At 39.3% G+C, this 18,028-nt stretch overlaps 1 protein-coding gene across 4 annotated transcripts in view; it reads right to left on the bottom strand.

The window, feature by feature from the left end:
• The window catches only part of fra10ac1 (FRA10A associated CGG repeat 1), a 67,377-nt gene that overhangs the window by 18,308 nt on the left and 31,041 nt on the right, over positions 1–18,028 (bottom strand). For all 4 annotated transcript variants that reach the window (XM_063071704.1, XM_063071703.1, XM_063071705.1 and 1 more), the window contains 4 exons: positions 16,336–16,378; positions 8,109–8,215; positions 4,881–4,931; positions 1,981–2,065 (listed from right to left, as the gene is read on the bottom strand). In XM_063071704.1, coding sequence (XP_062927774.1) covers positions 1,981–2,065; positions 4,881–4,931; positions 8,109–8,215; positions 16,336–16,378 — 286 coding nt within the window. The remainder of the gene's footprint in view (positions 1–1,980; positions 2,066–4,880; positions 4,932–8,108; positions 8,216–16,335; positions 16,379–18,028) is intronic.

Here is an 18,028-nt window from a genome sequence, read left to right as displayed (position 1 = left end):
TTGGAGGTCTGGTCGCGGGACTGACCATAGACGCACAGGGTGAAAAGGTACGATCGGTGGGAACCTGGTGTGTGTGTCCGCCCTTGCCTGGGTGCCGGGTTCACCGCGAAAGAACGATCGTATCCGGAACAGAGGGGTCACAGTCGCTGACCTCAGAAGACATTACAAAGGGCTCGCCCGAAAGCTAACTGCGAGGAATATCAAAGGTCTGTCTGAATCCAATTTGCATATTCGCACTCTCTCTAACGGCACAACAGCGATTACTGCGAACTGTACTCAGCTGAACTGAACTCTGTGTCACTTGAGACTGATCATTTTAACCCTAGACTGCGATAGAGCTTGATTGATTCCTATTATCCTAGTTCTGTGTACATGTGTGTTTTATCATTGCTAACCTGTTGCATTTATATCCTTGCGATTAGAGTGCTGTGTTACTTATTTCTTTAATAAAACTTTCTTAGTTCCAGTAATCCAGACTCCAACTAAGTGGTCCATTTCTGCTGGTTTGGCAGCCCAGTTACGGGGTACGTAACAGTGACAACAAGGCTTTGCTCCCAGATGAGCTCAAAGCTTTTTCTGCTCACTTTGAGCATCACAACATGGAGGAACCTTCATGAACTCCAAAAGCCCCCTACAACCCTGTGATTTCAGTCTTTGAGGCCAACGTGAGAACATCCATCAGAAAGGTGAAAGCATCCGACTCAGGTGGGATACCTGGCCAAGTACTAATGACCTCTAGTGATCAACTGGCTGGAATGTTCAATAATATCTTTAACTTCTCCCTTCAGCAGTCTGAGGTGCCCACCTGCTTCAAGTAGGCTTCAATTATACCTAAGAATTATGCCTAAGAAGAACGTGGTATCCTGCCTCAATGATTATCATCCAGTCGCACTTACATTCACTGTGATGAATTGCGTTGAGAGGTTGGTTATGAAACCTACCAACTCCCGTCTGAGAAGCGATATGGATCCTCTTGAATTTGACCACAACAGGTCAACAGCAGATGCCATTTCATAGGCTCTTCACTTAAGCCTGGAACATTCGGACAGTAACGATGCATACATCTGTTTTGTTATGCATGGTCATTCGTCGAAACTAAAGTATTTCTTTGTATTTACGGTGAACGCCCGCAAGAAAATGAATCCCAGGTTTGTATATAGTGACATATATGTACTTTGATAATAAATTTACTTTGAGCTTTGAACTTTGATAAGTTTTTGCCTCTAACTTCCTTTCAGGCAATGAGTTCCAATCCCCTAACACCTGGATGAAAAAAATCCTTAATTTTCCTTCTAATTCTTCTACCAGTACTTTAAAACTATGCCTTCTGGCTTTGACCATTCTATGAAGCAAAATACATCCTATCAATTTACTCTGCTTAGGTGTTGCATAATTTTATATCCATCAATTGATCTCCTCTGTTTCAAGGAAAATAGGCCAGTTTATCCAAGCTAAGAAGAATCAGGTTTCTTTTAAAAGAAAGATCATGCTCCTGAATTGATGATCACCTCATGGTCTTTTTAGCTATTACACTGGAATATGTTAGACAATGGTTATAAAGGTGAACTGATAATCCAACAATCTGGATGAATAACTTAGTAATACGAGTTTGATGGCAACTGAGGAAATGAAATTTAATGAATTAGTCAATTAACAACACTAATGCCAGTAATGATCAGTGCTATAAAGACTCGCAGTTCACTGATATCCTTTAGGAAGGCATATCTTTAGTTATTAGTTGGTCTAGTCCAAATACATATGTAGACTAACAGCAATGCAACTGACTCTTCTACTCTTGGCTCAGTAAAACATTCTATTCTGGGACAACTGGGGATAGACAATAAATTCCAAGCCCAAACCTCATGTGAATAAAAAATACTGGATGCTTTATATCAGTATTATTTTATAGATACTCCGAAGAGAATCTATGCTCATTCCTGACTTCTGAGTTTAGATGAGAATATAGATTGGCAAGCATACCTGGTCTTATCTTCCACATCTTGACATGGTCCTTTCCAATATTCAGCCTCAGAGGGATCTTCTGTATTTGGTGTATCTTCTGATTCTGATGTAATAATTACATTCCATTAAAAAGCAATAAAAACATTAATTTCAACATAAGCAAAGATAAGGTAAGGTAAAGGAAGGGACATAAGCAAAGATTTTGGATTAATTTGGTATTTTAATTTTACATCAATCAATTTCAGGTAACAGGCCAAAGAAATAAGGCTCCTTAGTTCTTTCACCTACTCAGAAGGTGTTGAATTGTTTGTTGTAGTTGTGGAACTGACTGGCTTGAGCACAACAGGTCAAAATAAATAATCATTGTGGAAGCACATTGTATACATAAATTTGCTTACCATTTTAACAAATTGGACTGAGTGAAATGCAGTGAATTTCTCAAGCCTAAAAACACAATGATATCCACAGAAAACTTAACATATCACTAATTTTAAAGAAGTGTTTAAGTTCATAATGAACATGAGAATTTTTAAAAATAGTAACTGCTTGAATGCAAGTGCGGTGCTTCTAACATAATGATTCTGATTCCAACTTTTGTTATAATGGTAAGTGACACTGAAATTAGAATGCAAAGCTCTATAGAAAATATGGTATAAGCTGCCTGCAATATGAGTCTTCCATAACAATGGAACAGTTAACAGTACATTCCATTATAAATTCATCAAATAGAATAGCTGGGTTCAATGTGAACCAGTTTTTCTAAAATCTCATGTGCTTTCACTAAGTTGCCACCTGTTGGTGACGGAAAGCATGTTCTATTATCTCAAGACACATGTTCCTTCAATCTAATTTCAGAAAGCCAAGAAGAGATCCCGGTAAATCTTCAATCCCAATTTTTGTTCCTATGTTTTAGAATTGCCTCTACTACACAGTTTGATTTTATTAATATGACATATCAGAGTGGAAACATTGTGAGTGATTGTAATTCATTAACATTAGCTGAATCTTGTGCACTATGAGCATTATTCCAACATGCAAGCATTGCTCAAAATGAACAATGTCATTTTGCAGATACAATATCTGGCAACAGGCAATTTTGCAAGACACAAACTGAACATATTTGTCATTCTGACTTTCTTTTTGTTTCAGAGCCTCAAGCCCTCTTAAGCTTTAGAGAGCATGGTCAGACTAATTTAAATTATAACTTAAGGGTAAGATTAATGTTGAAGTAAACAATAAGCAAGGTCTCACCTAATTGAATTATTACAAAGTGCTCAAGAATTTTAAACATAGGATTTTAAAAGATCTATAAAAGGTGGAAATCTAAAACAAAAACACAATACTTTACTAAAAGAGCAGGAGACAATGGAAAGAAGGAAAGGTTAGTTTCAAAACTGCAAACATATCTGACAAAGAGAGGGGAGAGAAAGAATAAAGCATGAACATAAGGCAGTGATAAACAGGGAAGCTGTAAAGGAATGAGTGTAGAAGGAGAAAAGTGAGAGAATAAAGGGAGGGAGCAAGGGGTGACAGAACGATGAAGAAAGGGAAAGACTAGTAAGAGGAAAATAATGATGGGAAAATAGAAAATATGAAAGATAGAAAAACCAAAAAAGGAAAGAAAAACGGGGAAGAGGGGCAAAAGAAACGGGGAAAAGGAAATAGAGGTGGAGAAGAAGAGGAAGAAGTGTGGAGAGGAGGAGAAGGAAAAAGAGAACAAAAAGATGGACAAGAGAAAGACAGAATTGTAGAAAATGTAGAGTGAGGAGAGTGAAAAAGAGTAGGAAACACAGGAAAGGAGTGGGAAGAGTTGGAAAGGAGGAGGAAGAGGTAGGAAATGAAGTGTGACGTAGAGGAATGTAGGAAGAAATGAAGGAGGAGGAGAAGCTGGTAGAGGAGAGGGAAGAGGTTGATGAAGAAGAGGTGGAGATGGGGGAAGAGGCGGAGATGGAGGGGGTAGGGGGAAACTGAGAGAAAACAAACATACATACATTTAGGAACAGAATAACACATACAAAATGCTGGAGGAACTCAGCAGGTCAGATGATGTGGAAAAGGCAAAGGGCTGAAGAAGAAGTATCTGATCGGAGAGGCGAGTGGACTATGTGAGAAAGGGAAGGAGGAGGTGATGTCAGGTGAGGAGAAGAGATAAGAAGGGAGCCAGAATGGGGAATGGAAGTAAATGGAAGAAGAAGGGGGAGGGGGAAAATTGCTGTAAGTTAAAGAATTCAATGTTCATGCCATCAGGTTGGAGACTACCCAGAACTACAGTTATTTAGGAACAGAATTGTCCAAGGTAAGCATGAAGCAAGAACTTAAACTGTGACTATTACAAAGCCATTTGGTAACATGTCTGGTTTGAATAGCAAGCCACCACTTTTAAACTACAGATGCAAAAGTATCTTGTATCAGTTTTACTGAAAAACAAAATGCTAACGGTTTTAATTGGTAAGAAGGGCTTGCATTTATAAAGCTCCACTAGATTCTTGTGTTCTCTCCAAATGCTTGACAGCCAATGAAGTGCTGCTGAAGTTTACTCACTGTTTTACGAGCTATCTTCCGCACAAGATGCCACAATGGTGTATATTAAAGATCAGTTAATTTTGTTTTGAAATGTTGACTCAACATTAAATGCTAAGCATTAAGACAAAATTAATTATGCATTCGAGTATTGCAGCAAGGTTTTAAATGATAAGTTTCTGATTCAGATATGATTGTGTATTACAAAGTCAATGCCAATATCTCATCTCCAAATTGCATTACCAGGATAAACTTTTTGGAAACTTATTGAAACAGATCTAATCTTACTGATATCTCAAATCAAATAATGACATAGGCAATGAATGAATGCATAAAATAAAAACAATATTAAATGCAAAATCAAAGCCCATAGCAAGTGCTATTTATGAATTAACTACCTTTATCCGAATCATCATCGTCACTATCTGTTCTGCTGGCAGAAGATTTGCCTACATAAATAGAAAAAAAGTTCAAGCTGTAACATTAAATATGGGATTTGATTAAAAATCATAAAACAAGTTAGAATATTAACTTTTTATTTATATTAATGGGATGCTGTAAAGTCTTAACAAAAAATCGACATCTTTATCATTCCTCTCTGAACTGATTTCCTTTAAGTTTCCACTGAAGAATTGGATGCAGTAAAATTCTATAGTATTCCCAGTATCTGTGTTACCGTCTCCTGTTTGCAACAAGAACTGCTGAAAAGTTGTTAAGTGTCATTCACCATCAAATAGACAGGGCACAATCTGAAGTGAAGGTATCAATACTGCTGCAAAGCAATCCAGTACTAATATACACTGTTTGATAAGAAATTTTACACTGGAACAATGGATTTTATTCTAGTCAAATATGGACAATACTGTGTGTACAGCAGTGTTGCCCACACTGTACTCGATCATCCGAGCCTTGTAATTTCAGGGCAACAAAATATCCCTTGATTTGTGCCCTGTAGATCAGGCCAGGCTCTTATGGACCATGAGACTACAGTTCCAGGTTCCACGTCCAATCTAACTCCTAGTCTCAGGCTCGGTCTGGTACCTGTACCTCTGGTTAAGACCAACATTATGGGCCTGTAGAATTTGGTTAGCCAGCTTTTTGTGAACACACTCCCAGAGTGCACTGCCATGTGAACATAGTTCCTATTATAGTGAAGATGAAAAAAGTTGATCTATTTCTAAGTCAGGATGGTTTACAACTTGGAGTGAAACATGTGGTTTTCCCACATAGCTTCTTTTCCCATCCATTTTGAGGTTTATATTTGTAGGGCTTTGTCACAGTTACATAGGAATTTTGTACATGGTGCATACTCTAGCCAAGGCACATTTTGTGAATGTGGCAGATATAGTACACCAGTAAATTAATATTTAAGAATAGAATTGCAATCGAATGGGTTTTGTAGCTCTGAATGGCACTGAGGGCCTGTTTGATTGTTGCAGCTGAACTTATCCAGTCAAATGGACAGTACTCCATCATATTCCCAATCTGCCTCATAGTTGACAGAAAAGATTTGGGTGCCACATATTTGGTCACTTGCAATAGGATCCCTGGTCTTGAATGACTCTTAAGCTACGGTATTGATGTGGCTGGCAATGCAACCTACAGAATGTTGACAGTGGGCAACTCAGTGACAAGGCTCTTATCACAGATAGCTATTGTCTGGCATTTGTGTGATACAAATATCAAAAACACTCATAAACCCTTGGCTGAATATTGTGGAAATTCTTTTGCAAGCGGACGGAGACTGCTTCATCTCCTGATGAGTTACAAGTGAAGTTGTGTAATTATTAATTAACTATTCCTACTTCTGACTTTATGATAGAAGAAAGGTCATTGATAATGCAGCAGAAGATAACAGAGCATGGAATGTTGGCCAGCAGGATTCCTGTGATGATACATCCAACAACCATTTTCCTTTGTGCAAATTATGACTCCAACTACTGGAATGTTTTCCTTAGATATCAATTCATTTCTGTTTTATCTCGGCTCCTTGATGCTACACTAAGTTAAATACTGGCTCTTTATGAAGGGCAGTCACTTTCTGTTTATCTTTGAAATTTAAATTTTGGTCCATGTTGGATCAAGATCACAATGAAACCTGGAGCCAAGTGACCCTGATAAGATGCAAACTAGGCCTCACTGAGCAACTTATTGGGACTAAGTGCTGCTTGAATGTTCCTGCTTTGTCACTAGTACCTACACTAGGCTCCACAAGTTTTGAAGATGGGGATAATCTAGGAGCCATTTAATTGTCCAACCTTAATAGATATGGCAGAGGAAACAGAGATTTGAACCAATCCATTCGTTGTGGGTTAGCTTTTCTCCATCCCTATTCATGCTGCTTTTGTTAAGCACTTATGTAACCATGTGTCATAGCTACACCAGTTTGTGGCTTCACTTTTAGGTATATTCTGCTGCATTTGTCCTTGTCTTCTGTACTTCCAACCAGCGTTGGTTTCTTGATTTTATTGGAATGGTTTCATGGGGGATGTTCCAGGCTAGGGGATCTCTGATTACACTGGACAACAAAGACTTCGCTTCCTGAATACTTCTAGGTGTACCTGATACACTTTGGGATACTGATCCCGAAAACCACCATGAAATTTCCCTATCACAGACCAGTTTTGTAAAAAATCGCCTGTATTTCTTACTTCAATTCATTATTTAAGTCAGAATAATTGATGTCAAGATTAAGGAAGGCATTTTTGTGGTCTACATATCAAACAGGCATTCAATGACAAGCAACTCAAAGAAAATCACCTGGAAGTCATTCAAGGATGTTGTTGAAAAATTTCATGGCAGCTACAGAGCACCAAACTACGTGCAGCTGGTTGACAACATGCTTCAAGCATACAAAACCATGAAGTGCAACATGTCACTTAAGATTCATTTTCTGCATTCTCATTTAGACTTCTTCCCTGCAAATCTTGTTACTGTCAGTAACGAGCACGGTGAAACGTTTCACCAGGACATTGTGGTGATGGAGAAACTGTATCAGGGCAACTAGAAACCATCAATACTGGCTGATTATTGTTGCCACTCAAGCAAGAAGTCTCAGACACTGAGTACAAATGAAAATAACCAACTATACATTTTTAGCTTTGCTGAACTATTGCAAAACATATGCAATTATAGTTACTTGTTTCTCCAAATTCCTATGTGATACAAGTAGTCTGAAATTATATTTGTGTTCAACTTCAAGTGGTCTATCAAAAACAAACAAAAAAATTCTGAGGAAGCAAAACATTCAAAAAAATTTTTTGTCCAGTGTTATAGTGTAATATATTTCTGGTGCTTCTAATGGCCCAGAATACCCAATAGATAACCAGTTTTGAGCTACAAGATCTATTTTGTGAGATTTAATGAAGTTATAATGCCACACAAAATTAATGCTCTCATGGATCTATTCTGATTATAAAGGATCTAAACTCAGCAGTGACTGGGTCCTAGGTATTCTTTTTATAGAATTACACAGCATGGAGACAGCCCTTTTAGTCCAACTTGTTCATGACAACCAAGTTGCCTACCTGAGCTACTGCCATTTGTCTGAGAAATATATCTATTTATTGAACAAATGAAAACTCCATAAATGAATATATGATGAGCTTCTTTTTCTTGTTACCTACCCTTGCTTTTGGAACTTTGCTTCTCTCTGGTCTTGGTTATCTTTTCCGCTGGAGCATCATGGTGTTCCTCTTTACCTTTCCTCTTTGCAGATTTTGCTTCTTTCCTCCTTTAGCAATATTTAAGAGACAATAAAAAGAAAAAGCTGATTCCTGTAAACATTATATTACTTTGTGCAATATATAAATGAAATATTTGTTCCATCAGGTAAGAGGACCATTAACGATCAATAACATTAACCATCTCACCAATGCCAATAACAGGTTCAAACCCAACACTTGAGACTTGATTAGGGTTTGCTCTTCAGATTGTTTCCTAGGGATTGCTACACTGTCAGAATTGCTAATCATATTTCCTTATAATAGGGAGTGGCCTCCTATGCTGTAAGGAAATTTGATGGTAGCTGAGTAAAGGTTGGTGGGGGGGCAGACATGAGTTACTTGCCACAGATCTGTTTTGTTACCGAAAGAATTGCAAATTTAATTAAGCAGTCTGCAGTCATTATGGAACTTTCCCATTTTACCATTATAATCGACAGAAAGTTACAATGAAGCTCCTAAAGAAATGCTTGTGTCTGGTACTCAAATTACCAGGTCCAATAAAGGTACAAGTCGCAGGTTTGACAAAAGAATTAATTACTTAAAGTTGCATGTTTGATATTAAACTAGTAATGTGTCCAGACAGATGATGTCAAATAAAAACCAATGCTCTAGCAGTGCTGGAACTGCTTGTCTGGGATTTTGTTGAGTTCTGAAGGGTTACACAATATTCTTATAACACTCAGAATGTTGACACAGCTTCGACAAAGCATGTTGCAACAGACCAAATGTCTCTGCCCTATTAAACAAGTCAAAACTGGTGGGGATTCAAATAATAATAAATACTGTACTGGAATGTTCTTGTAAAGCCTAAGAGATCACAGAATTGTAGAAGTCATGTAGTAACATTCATTGTAATACTAATGCATGTATATCAGATTGATCTTTTGCCTCTAGGTAGACTGGCTATGCAATATCTACAAGATGTAGAAGAGATAAAAGGAGCCCTAAGCTTGTCCTTAAAACAATTAACCTTCGCACTGGTGTGGGAAGATGGAAAAGGTCTGTAAACACAGAAAGTAAGCAGAAGAAATGTAGCTTCTAATATCAGGTTTGTTGAGTACAAATGACCTTTGAAAGGATGCAAAATTGACTGATGGATAAATCAAACAGATGTCTTGCAGGAAGTAGACACTGTCCTGGATTTGGGGATATCATCTTAGGCTGGTCAACATGCAATAACTAGTGCTGGTACGTTGGTCAATTATGCTCATCTACTGTATGATATTAAAGTTAGAAATGGTTGATGCAGGTCACTTGCAATTATGCTTATAGTGAGTTTCAATTTTTAAGTCACCCTAGGGCTGTGCATCTGGAATGCTTTGTGGATATACTCAAATAAATCAGAAATAATAAAGGAAATTGCGTCTTGGTTGATTGTTACAGTGATGCAGAATGACTAAATTCTCTCGGAATACTGAGGGTGCGGAAAGTGAGTGAATTCTGACAACTGTTCCAAAGCCCTAGAAGTATCCAACTCTAAGTTGGAAGACTTTTGAAGTTTGTCTGAAATGGGAACCTAATCTCAGTCTCCAGGTAGATGCCAGGTGAGCTGTTTGGTGTTATTCTCACTGTGTTTCAATGTAGCAATCTAGCAATCTGATACACTGTTTCAATGTAGCTATCTGATACAATTGAATTATATCTATGCTTTTCCAAAGGGCAGTTCAAAGTGAATTACATGCTTGTCAGTCCAAAGTCTGGGCAGACTGAGTAAAGACACCAATGTTTCTTCTCAATGGGATATTAGAAAGCCAGATGTGTTCCAGATGATGTCTGATAGATCTTGCTGTTTGTTTGATCTTTCCTTAGTTTGAGTAGGAATCACATCCAACATAACTAGTTTGCATTAAAGTATTTTGTGGTAGTTGCATTGACTTTCCAGCATCCTTTGGAGATTTAACCGGAGTTTTGGCAGTAGCTTGATGAGGCTCCTCCAGTTCTGCACTACAAGCAGATAATTGGATCTAGTGACAGATGGGAGTGGTTGTATGCTTTTGCGGTAATGTGAGAAGTACCCTGAGGCGTTGAAACAGTGGGAAAGTTCTTGTGGTTTGTTTCTACTTACCAGGTTGAGGCTTGTGACCCATCATCAAGGAACATTCTGAATTTGGCACATGGGATTGTGGGCCAAACAGTCTATTCCTGTGCTGTGTTTTATGTATGTACTTGGAAAGGGAAAGTATTGAATAAGTCCCAGAGCATGACCCAGAGAATCAGAATCAGATTAAACATCACCAGCATATGTCATGAAATTTGTTAATTTACTGGCAGCAATACAATGCAATGCAATACACGATAATATAGAAAAAAAATAAGTACATCAATTACAGTAAGTATATATATGTATATCAAGGTCCCGGCCTGAAACATCGACTGTACCTCTTCCTAGAGATGCTGCCTAACCTGCTGCGTTCACCAGCAACTTTGATGTGTGTTATATGTATATTAAATAGTTAAGTTAAAAAGAGTGCAAGAACAGAAATAATATAAAAAAGTGAGGTAGTGTTCATGGGTTTGATGTCCACTGAGGAATCAGATGGCAGAGGGGATGAAGCTGTTCTTGAATTGCAGAGTATTGTGTAAGTTCCAGGTAAGTTTATCTTTAGGGGCCAAATAGACCTAACCATTGTTATACAACCATCAACAATGTTACTAAACTATCCCTTGTCCACACTTTGGTAAATCAGACAACGAGGCTGTGCTCCTACTCCCTGCATACAAGCAGAAGCTGAAACAGGAGAATCTAGCAAATAATGTCATATAGTGCTCATCTGAGGAAATACATGAGATTCTACTCTTTGAATCGGCAGACTAATCTATGTTCAAAGACTCAGCTGCAAGAATAAATGACTATATCACCACCATCATAATCTTTATCAGCAAGTGTTTTGAGGACAGTGTACCAAAGAGAACAATCTGATTGTTTGCAAACCAGAAATAATGGATGCACTGGGAGATTCACTCTCTTCAGAAGTCGAGGTCTACAACATTCAAATAAGATGACATCGAACTTCACAAGAAATCAAGATACAGGTTTCCCCCAACCATCCGAAGGTACAGCGTTCCTATGAAACGGTTTGTAAGCCGAAATGTCGTAAAGCGAAGAAGCAATTACCATTTATTTATATGGGAAAATTTTGTGAGCGTTTGCAGACCCAAAAACAACCTACCAAATCATGCCAAATAACACATAAAACCTAAAATAACAGAAACATATAGTAAAAGCAGGAATGATATGATAAATACACAGCCTATATAAAGTAGAAATACAGTACTTTTCCACAATCATTACTGAACTGTTCTCCGTAGCGAAAATCTCACACAATCGCCGTCGGCAAAAACACAGCGCAAGCATTCTCCAGTAACCTTTAAGCTAAGAAACTGCCGAATCATACCAAACAACACGTAAAAATACACTGCCTATATAAAGTAGAAATAATGTATGTACAGTGTAGTATCACTTACCGGAATTGGTTAAGGGCCGAGCACACTGATGATGGTGTGTTAGACTGAGTCGGAGTTTGGGTGGTGCAGTGGCCCCCACCCTTCAGGCCGCCGAGCGAGTGCTGCAAAGCATGTAGGAATGCAGCGGTAGCCGGGAGGCACACAGCACATCTTTAAGAAAAAAGCTGAAATAAACAAGCTAATTAATTAGGTGCTGCCCGACACGTAATTGTTGGCCCAGATCAGAGGCAATTGTCGATTGCATCGTCTCTGATCTGGGCCGACAATTACGTGTCGGGCGGCACCTAATTAATTAGCATGTTTATTTTGGCTTTTTTCTTAAAGATGTGCTGTGTGCCTCCCGGCTACCGTTGCATTCTCCGCGAATCGGTATCTGTCCGTGGCCTGGGGGTTGGGGTGGTGGGACACTGGGGTGTCCTCTCATCATCATCTGTTTCCATTAGGGCAGGCAGGTCATCCTCTATCTCTGCCCCCCTGAATGTCGAAGGTTGAGGTTCGTCGTCTGCTGTGGCTGATGTGGAAGGCTTGCTTGACTGCTGAGCCTCGTGCATTTTTCTATCACACAGTTCTTTGTAAGGACTCAAACCATCCTGCAAATATCCCCTAAACCAACGTACCCTTTCAAAATTAAAGTACTTTATCATTACTCATTCGGTTTCGATTGTTATCCTTTTTGCTTCCAATTGCATCAGCTCTTCATCTGTCAGTTCTTGGTCATGGGATGCCAAAACCTATTAAACATCATGTTCGCCTGCTTCCACAAGCCAAACTCACGTTGTCCTTACTTTGTTCACCACGATCGAAACGCTTAATTATGTCTAGTTTTACACTAAGTTTAACACCCTTACGAGCTCTTTTAGGCATTTCCGACACCTTAGAACTCATCTTGCTAATGGCTGCTCAATGCAACGTGTTTAAGCAATGCAGTTCCGAATCCGGGGGAGAGTGGCTGCTCGGGGCGCGCTCTGCCTTCTATCACTCGCTGATTTTTTCGCGCGCTGAATTTTTTTTCGTAACAGTGAAAACACCTTCTGAAAGCGAAATCAGGGTACTAATGTAGGTCTTTCGTAACAATGAGGTTTCGTAAAGCGAACGTTCGAAAAGTGGGGGACACCTGTATAACTTCGATAAGACTGTCAGAGATGCTAAAAGACAGAGACAGTTCAAAATCGAGTCCCAGTCCAGTCATCAGCTGTGACAGTGCTTACATACTATACCTGGTTACGAAACGAAATCTGTCAGCATTGTCAACAACAGCACAACCCATTCTGATGATCTTAACACATTCTATGCACATTTTGGACAGAGGGAATGGATATATCACCACCCACACTGACAGACTCCAGTGCACCTGAATCTATAGTCACCATTATGGACGCAAGATCAGTCTTCCGGAGGGTGAGCCCACAGGAAGTATTGGGCCAGGATGGTGTCCTTGGCCATGTCCTTAAATCCGGCACAGCTCAGTTGGCAGGGATATTTGCAGATATTTTATTTTACCTCTCTCTGATTAAGGCTGTAGTTCACTCCTGCTTTTCTAAAACCACTACCATTCTGGTACCCAACAGAAACACGATAATATACCTCAATGAAAACCAACCAGAAACTCTTAACATTTATCATCATGAAGTGTTTAAAGAGGCTGGTCAAGGCATGCATCAACTCCAGCTTTCCAGACAACCTCTACTTACTGCAATTGCCTACTGATGAAATGTTTCTGCAGCATCTCCCTGTTCCTATACCCATCCCTGGAGCATCTGGATAGTCCCAACTATTGTTTATTGACTACAGTTCTGCCTTCAATACTATTATTCCAAACAAATTCATTCAACACCAAACTCTGAACCTTGCAACTCAATACCTCCTTCTGCAACTGGATCTTTGACTTCTTGACCAAAAGACCACAATCAGCAACACCTCAGCCATGATTAATCAGAACACTAGTGCGCCAGAAGGTTGCATCCTCAGTCCCTATTCTACTTCATGTGTACTCATGACTGTGGTCAGATTCTGCTCTAATTCCATCTACAAGTTTGCAGATGATACCACTGTAGTGGGTTACATCTCAAATAATGATGAATAGAGTACAGGACGGAGACGGAGAGCTTAGTGACATGGTCGTATGACAACAACCTTTTCAGCAATTTTAACGAAAGAGCTGGCCATTGACTTCAGAAAGCAGGCAGTGAACATGCTTCTGCCTACATCAAACGTGTTGAGGTTGAGAGCGTTGAGAGCCTGAAGTTCCTAGGTGTGACCATCATCAATAACCTGTCCTGACCCAACCACATTGATGTCAAGGCCAAGAAAGTTTTATTTCCACAGAAGGCTAAAGACATTTGGCATGTCACCATTGACCATTACCAATTTTTATCAACGTACAATAGAAAGCATTTCGTCTGGATGCATATAATGGCTTGCTATGGCAACTGTTTTGCATGTGACTGCAAGAACCCATTTCAGAGTTGTGGACACAGCTCAGCACATCAAGAGAACCAGTCTCCCCTCCATGGACTCTATCTATACTTCTTGCTGCCTCAGTAAAGCAGACAGCATAATCAAAGACACCAGCCACTGCAGACATTCTCTATTCTCCCCTTTCCCATCAGGCAGAAGTACAAAAGCCTGAAAGCGTGCAGCACCAGGCTCAAGGACAGCTTGAATGGACACTTTGTACAAAAAGTTGGACTCTTGGCCTCACAGTCTACCTTTTAATGAGGTTCCACTTAATTGTTTATCTGCATTACACTTCTTCTGCAGCTTTACACTTTATTCTGCATTGTTATTGTTTTACCTTTTTCTATCTCAATGCACTGCTTAATTATTTGATCTGTATGCAAGACAAGCTTTAAACTGTATCTCCGTACACATAATAATAAACCAAACCAATTTCAATATCAATTATGAAACCCACAAAACGCTGGAGGAACTCAGTAGTTAGGTAGCATCTATGGAAACAAATAAAGAGTTGATGTTTCTGGCCGATGCAGGACTCTATTCCTTTCCATAGATGCTAGCTGACCTGCTGAGTTCCTCCAGTGTTTTGTGTATGTTACTCTGGCTTTCCAGCATCTGCGTTTACCAATACCAATTATGACTTCAAAGTGAAAGCAGTGGTTCTGTTACCACTGGGCAAATGCAGGATTACCTGAAAGCCTAGTTATATTTGGTGAGGGGCCAAAGATTTTATGAGGCTAGGAAATGCCTAGGGTATGGAACACTGCCTTGAAAAGTGCAAAAAAGCACAGAAAAGGGGAGGTACTCAAACTCATATATTCTGACCATGCTAGACATTAACATGTAGATGTTAATTAAATCTAGAAACACTTATAATGTACTGTATGTTCATTACAAAATTCTAATTGTGTTATAAAATAATCAGAGTATTTTTATTAGAACTAATGTTATTTCGCCATTCTAATTGCTGATTTACTGAGTTACAAAACAGAATTGAATTTCAAAGCAAACAGGATATAGAACTAACTGGTGCCAATGGGATATTAAAATAAAAATATTCAGTTCATAATCCTCAATAACCAATTAGCTATAAATTTAGGCAGGGATATTACATCCAAGCCTAGTTTGGACCTGACAGATCCTTTAGTTAAACACATGCAACATTCACAAGGTTGGTGAATTAATGGCAAAAATGGTTCAAAGTGACCACTTGAGATTTTCCATGATACTTAGTGTATTGAGTTGATGAGGAACATTTTTTTTGCTCTGTCCAAAATGTGCATACAATTTGTTAAGATCATCAGAATGGGTTGTGCTGTTGTTGACAACGCTGACAGATTTCGTTTCGTAACCCAGTATAGTATGTAAGCACTGTCACAGCTGATGACTGGACTGGGACTGGATTTTGAACTTTCTGTGTCTTTTAGCATCTCTGACAGTCTTATCGAAGTTATATATTGATTTCTTGTGAAGGTCAATGTCATCTTATTTGAATGTTGCAGACCTAGACTTCTGAAGAGAGTGAATCTCCCAGTTCATCCATTATTTCTGGTTTGCAAACATTCAGATTGTTCTCTTTGGTACACTGTCCTCAAAACACTTGCTGATAAAGATTATGATGGTGGTGATATAGTCATTTATTCTTGCAGCTAAGCCTTTGAACATGGATTAGTCTGTCGACTCAAAGAGTAGAATCTCACATATTTCCTCAGATGAGCACTATATGGAAATGAAAGTGAGAAGGTGTCATATACATTAAAACAAACAAAATATATAAGTGGCTTGTCAGACTGTAAGCAGTACTGAAGATTCCTGTGGTGAACGAGTCAGACTCACTAGGTGTCACTGTCTCAAAGTAAAGAGATGGCCTTCAGAAATGAGAAGACATGTCTTCAATCGACAGAGGAAAGAAAAGCTTTGGAATTCTCTATCCAGCGGGTTTATAGAAGCCCAGGTACTGAGTATATTTATGACACAAATTGACAGAGTTTTGGATCTTAAAGGAATCAAAGCATATTGGATTTGTTCAGGAAAATTGCACTATGCTTAAAGATTCGCTGTAAACTTATTTAATGGCAGGGCAGACTTGAGGACTGAATGGCCTAATCCTGCTTACATTGCCGCATAATATGTGAAATGATATAAAGCTTGTACACATCTTACTTTCCATTTGCTTTATGCAACAACATAGAATAATGCAACTTACTTGTGATGATAATTCAACTTATAGGAGCACTCAGTGCACACCCCTATAAAGGAGACACAAGTTTTAATTAAAACACAAATTCAGAAACACTATATTTGATTATAAATAAGAAAGTTTGATAGTTATGTATAAACATTTTATCTGTATTTTCGTTGATCCATATCAGTCATACATTTCATGCAGTGCTACATGACACAACTATTATTTTTTTCAATGCATACAATTAAGAATGATAGTAATTAAACCTTCCCCCCACCCACCACTTCCTGCAAGGATCGCTCCCGCCGCGATTCCTTTGTACATTCGTCCCTCCCCACTAATATCCCTCTGGGCACTTAACCCCACAAGTGGCCTAAGTACTACACCTGCTCATACACCTCTTCCCTCACCTCCATTCAGAGCCCCAAACAGTCCTTCCAGGTGAGGTAGCACTTCACCTGCAAATCTGCTTGGGTCATCGATTGTGTCCAGTGCTCCTGAAGCAGCCTCCTCTACATTGGTAAGGCCCATCGTAAATTGTGGCACCGCTTTGTCGAGCACCTCCATACCATTCAATACAAGCAGAATACCCCGGTGGCCAAACATTTAATTCCAATTACCACTCCCGGTCCGACAGGTTGATCCAAGGCCTCCTTTTGTGCCAAGATGAGGCCACCTTTAGGGTGGAGCAGAAAAACCTTACCTTCTGCTTGGGGAGCCGCCAACCTGATGGCAAAAAAAAACTCCCCCCCCTCCTTTTCTCCATCTAATCTTTTACCTCTTCTCGCCTATTACTTCCCCTGTGGGTCCCTTCCTCTTTCCCTTTCTCCTATGTCCACTGTCCCCTCCTACCAGATTCCTTTCTTCTCCAGCCCTTGGCCTTTCCCAACCACTTGGCTTCACCTATCACCTTCCTTCCCCTCCCACCTCACCTTTTTACCATATGCCTCCAAGTACCCTGAGAATTCATCCTTAACAATTGGCTCCAAAATCTTCCCAACCACTGAGGTCAGGGTAACTGGCCTATAATTTCCTTTCTTCTGCCTCCCTCCCTTCTTAAAGAGTGGAGTGATATTTGCAATTTTCCATTCCTCTGGAACCATGCCTGAATCTAACGATTCTTGAAAGATCGTCACTAATACCTCCACAATCTCTTCAGCTACCTCCCTCAGAACCCTGGGGTGTACACCATCTGTCCAGGTAACTTAACTAACTTCAGACATTCCAGCTTCCCGAGCATCTTCTTCCTAGTAATAGCAATTGCACTCACTTCTGCCCTGACATTCTCGAACTTCCGGAATACTGTTGGAGTTTTCCACAGTGAAGACAGATACAAAATAATTATTTAGTTTGTCTGCCATTTCCTTCTCCCCCATTACTACCTCGAGCTCATTTTCCAGTGGACCGATATCTACTCTTGTCTCTCTTTTACACGTTATATATCTGAAAAAACTTCTGGTATCCTCTTTGATATTATTGGCTAACCTATCTTCATATTTCATTTTCCCCTCCTTATGGCTTTCTTAGTTGCTATCTGTTAGTTTTTAAAAGCTTCCCAATCCACTAACTGCCCACTAATTTTTGCTCTTTTATATGCCCTTTCTTTTGCTTTTAAATTGTTTTTGACTCCCCTTGTCAGCCAAGGCTGTATCATCCTGCCTTTAGAATATTTCTTCTTTGGGATGCATCTTCCGAATTTAGGAAGAGATATTAC

The sequence above is a fragment of the Mobula hypostoma genome, chromosome 19, assembly GCF_963921235.1.
Source record: "Mobula hypostoma chromosome 19, sMobHyp1.1, whole genome shotgun sequence".
In the NCBI taxonomy this organism is placed as follows: domain Eukaryota; kingdom Metazoa; phylum Chordata; class Chondrichthyes; order Myliobatiformes; family Myliobatidae; genus Mobula; species Mobula hypostoma.
Note: the sequence above shows the minus strand (reverse complement) of the source record. Positions and strands in the feature narration are given on the sequence as shown.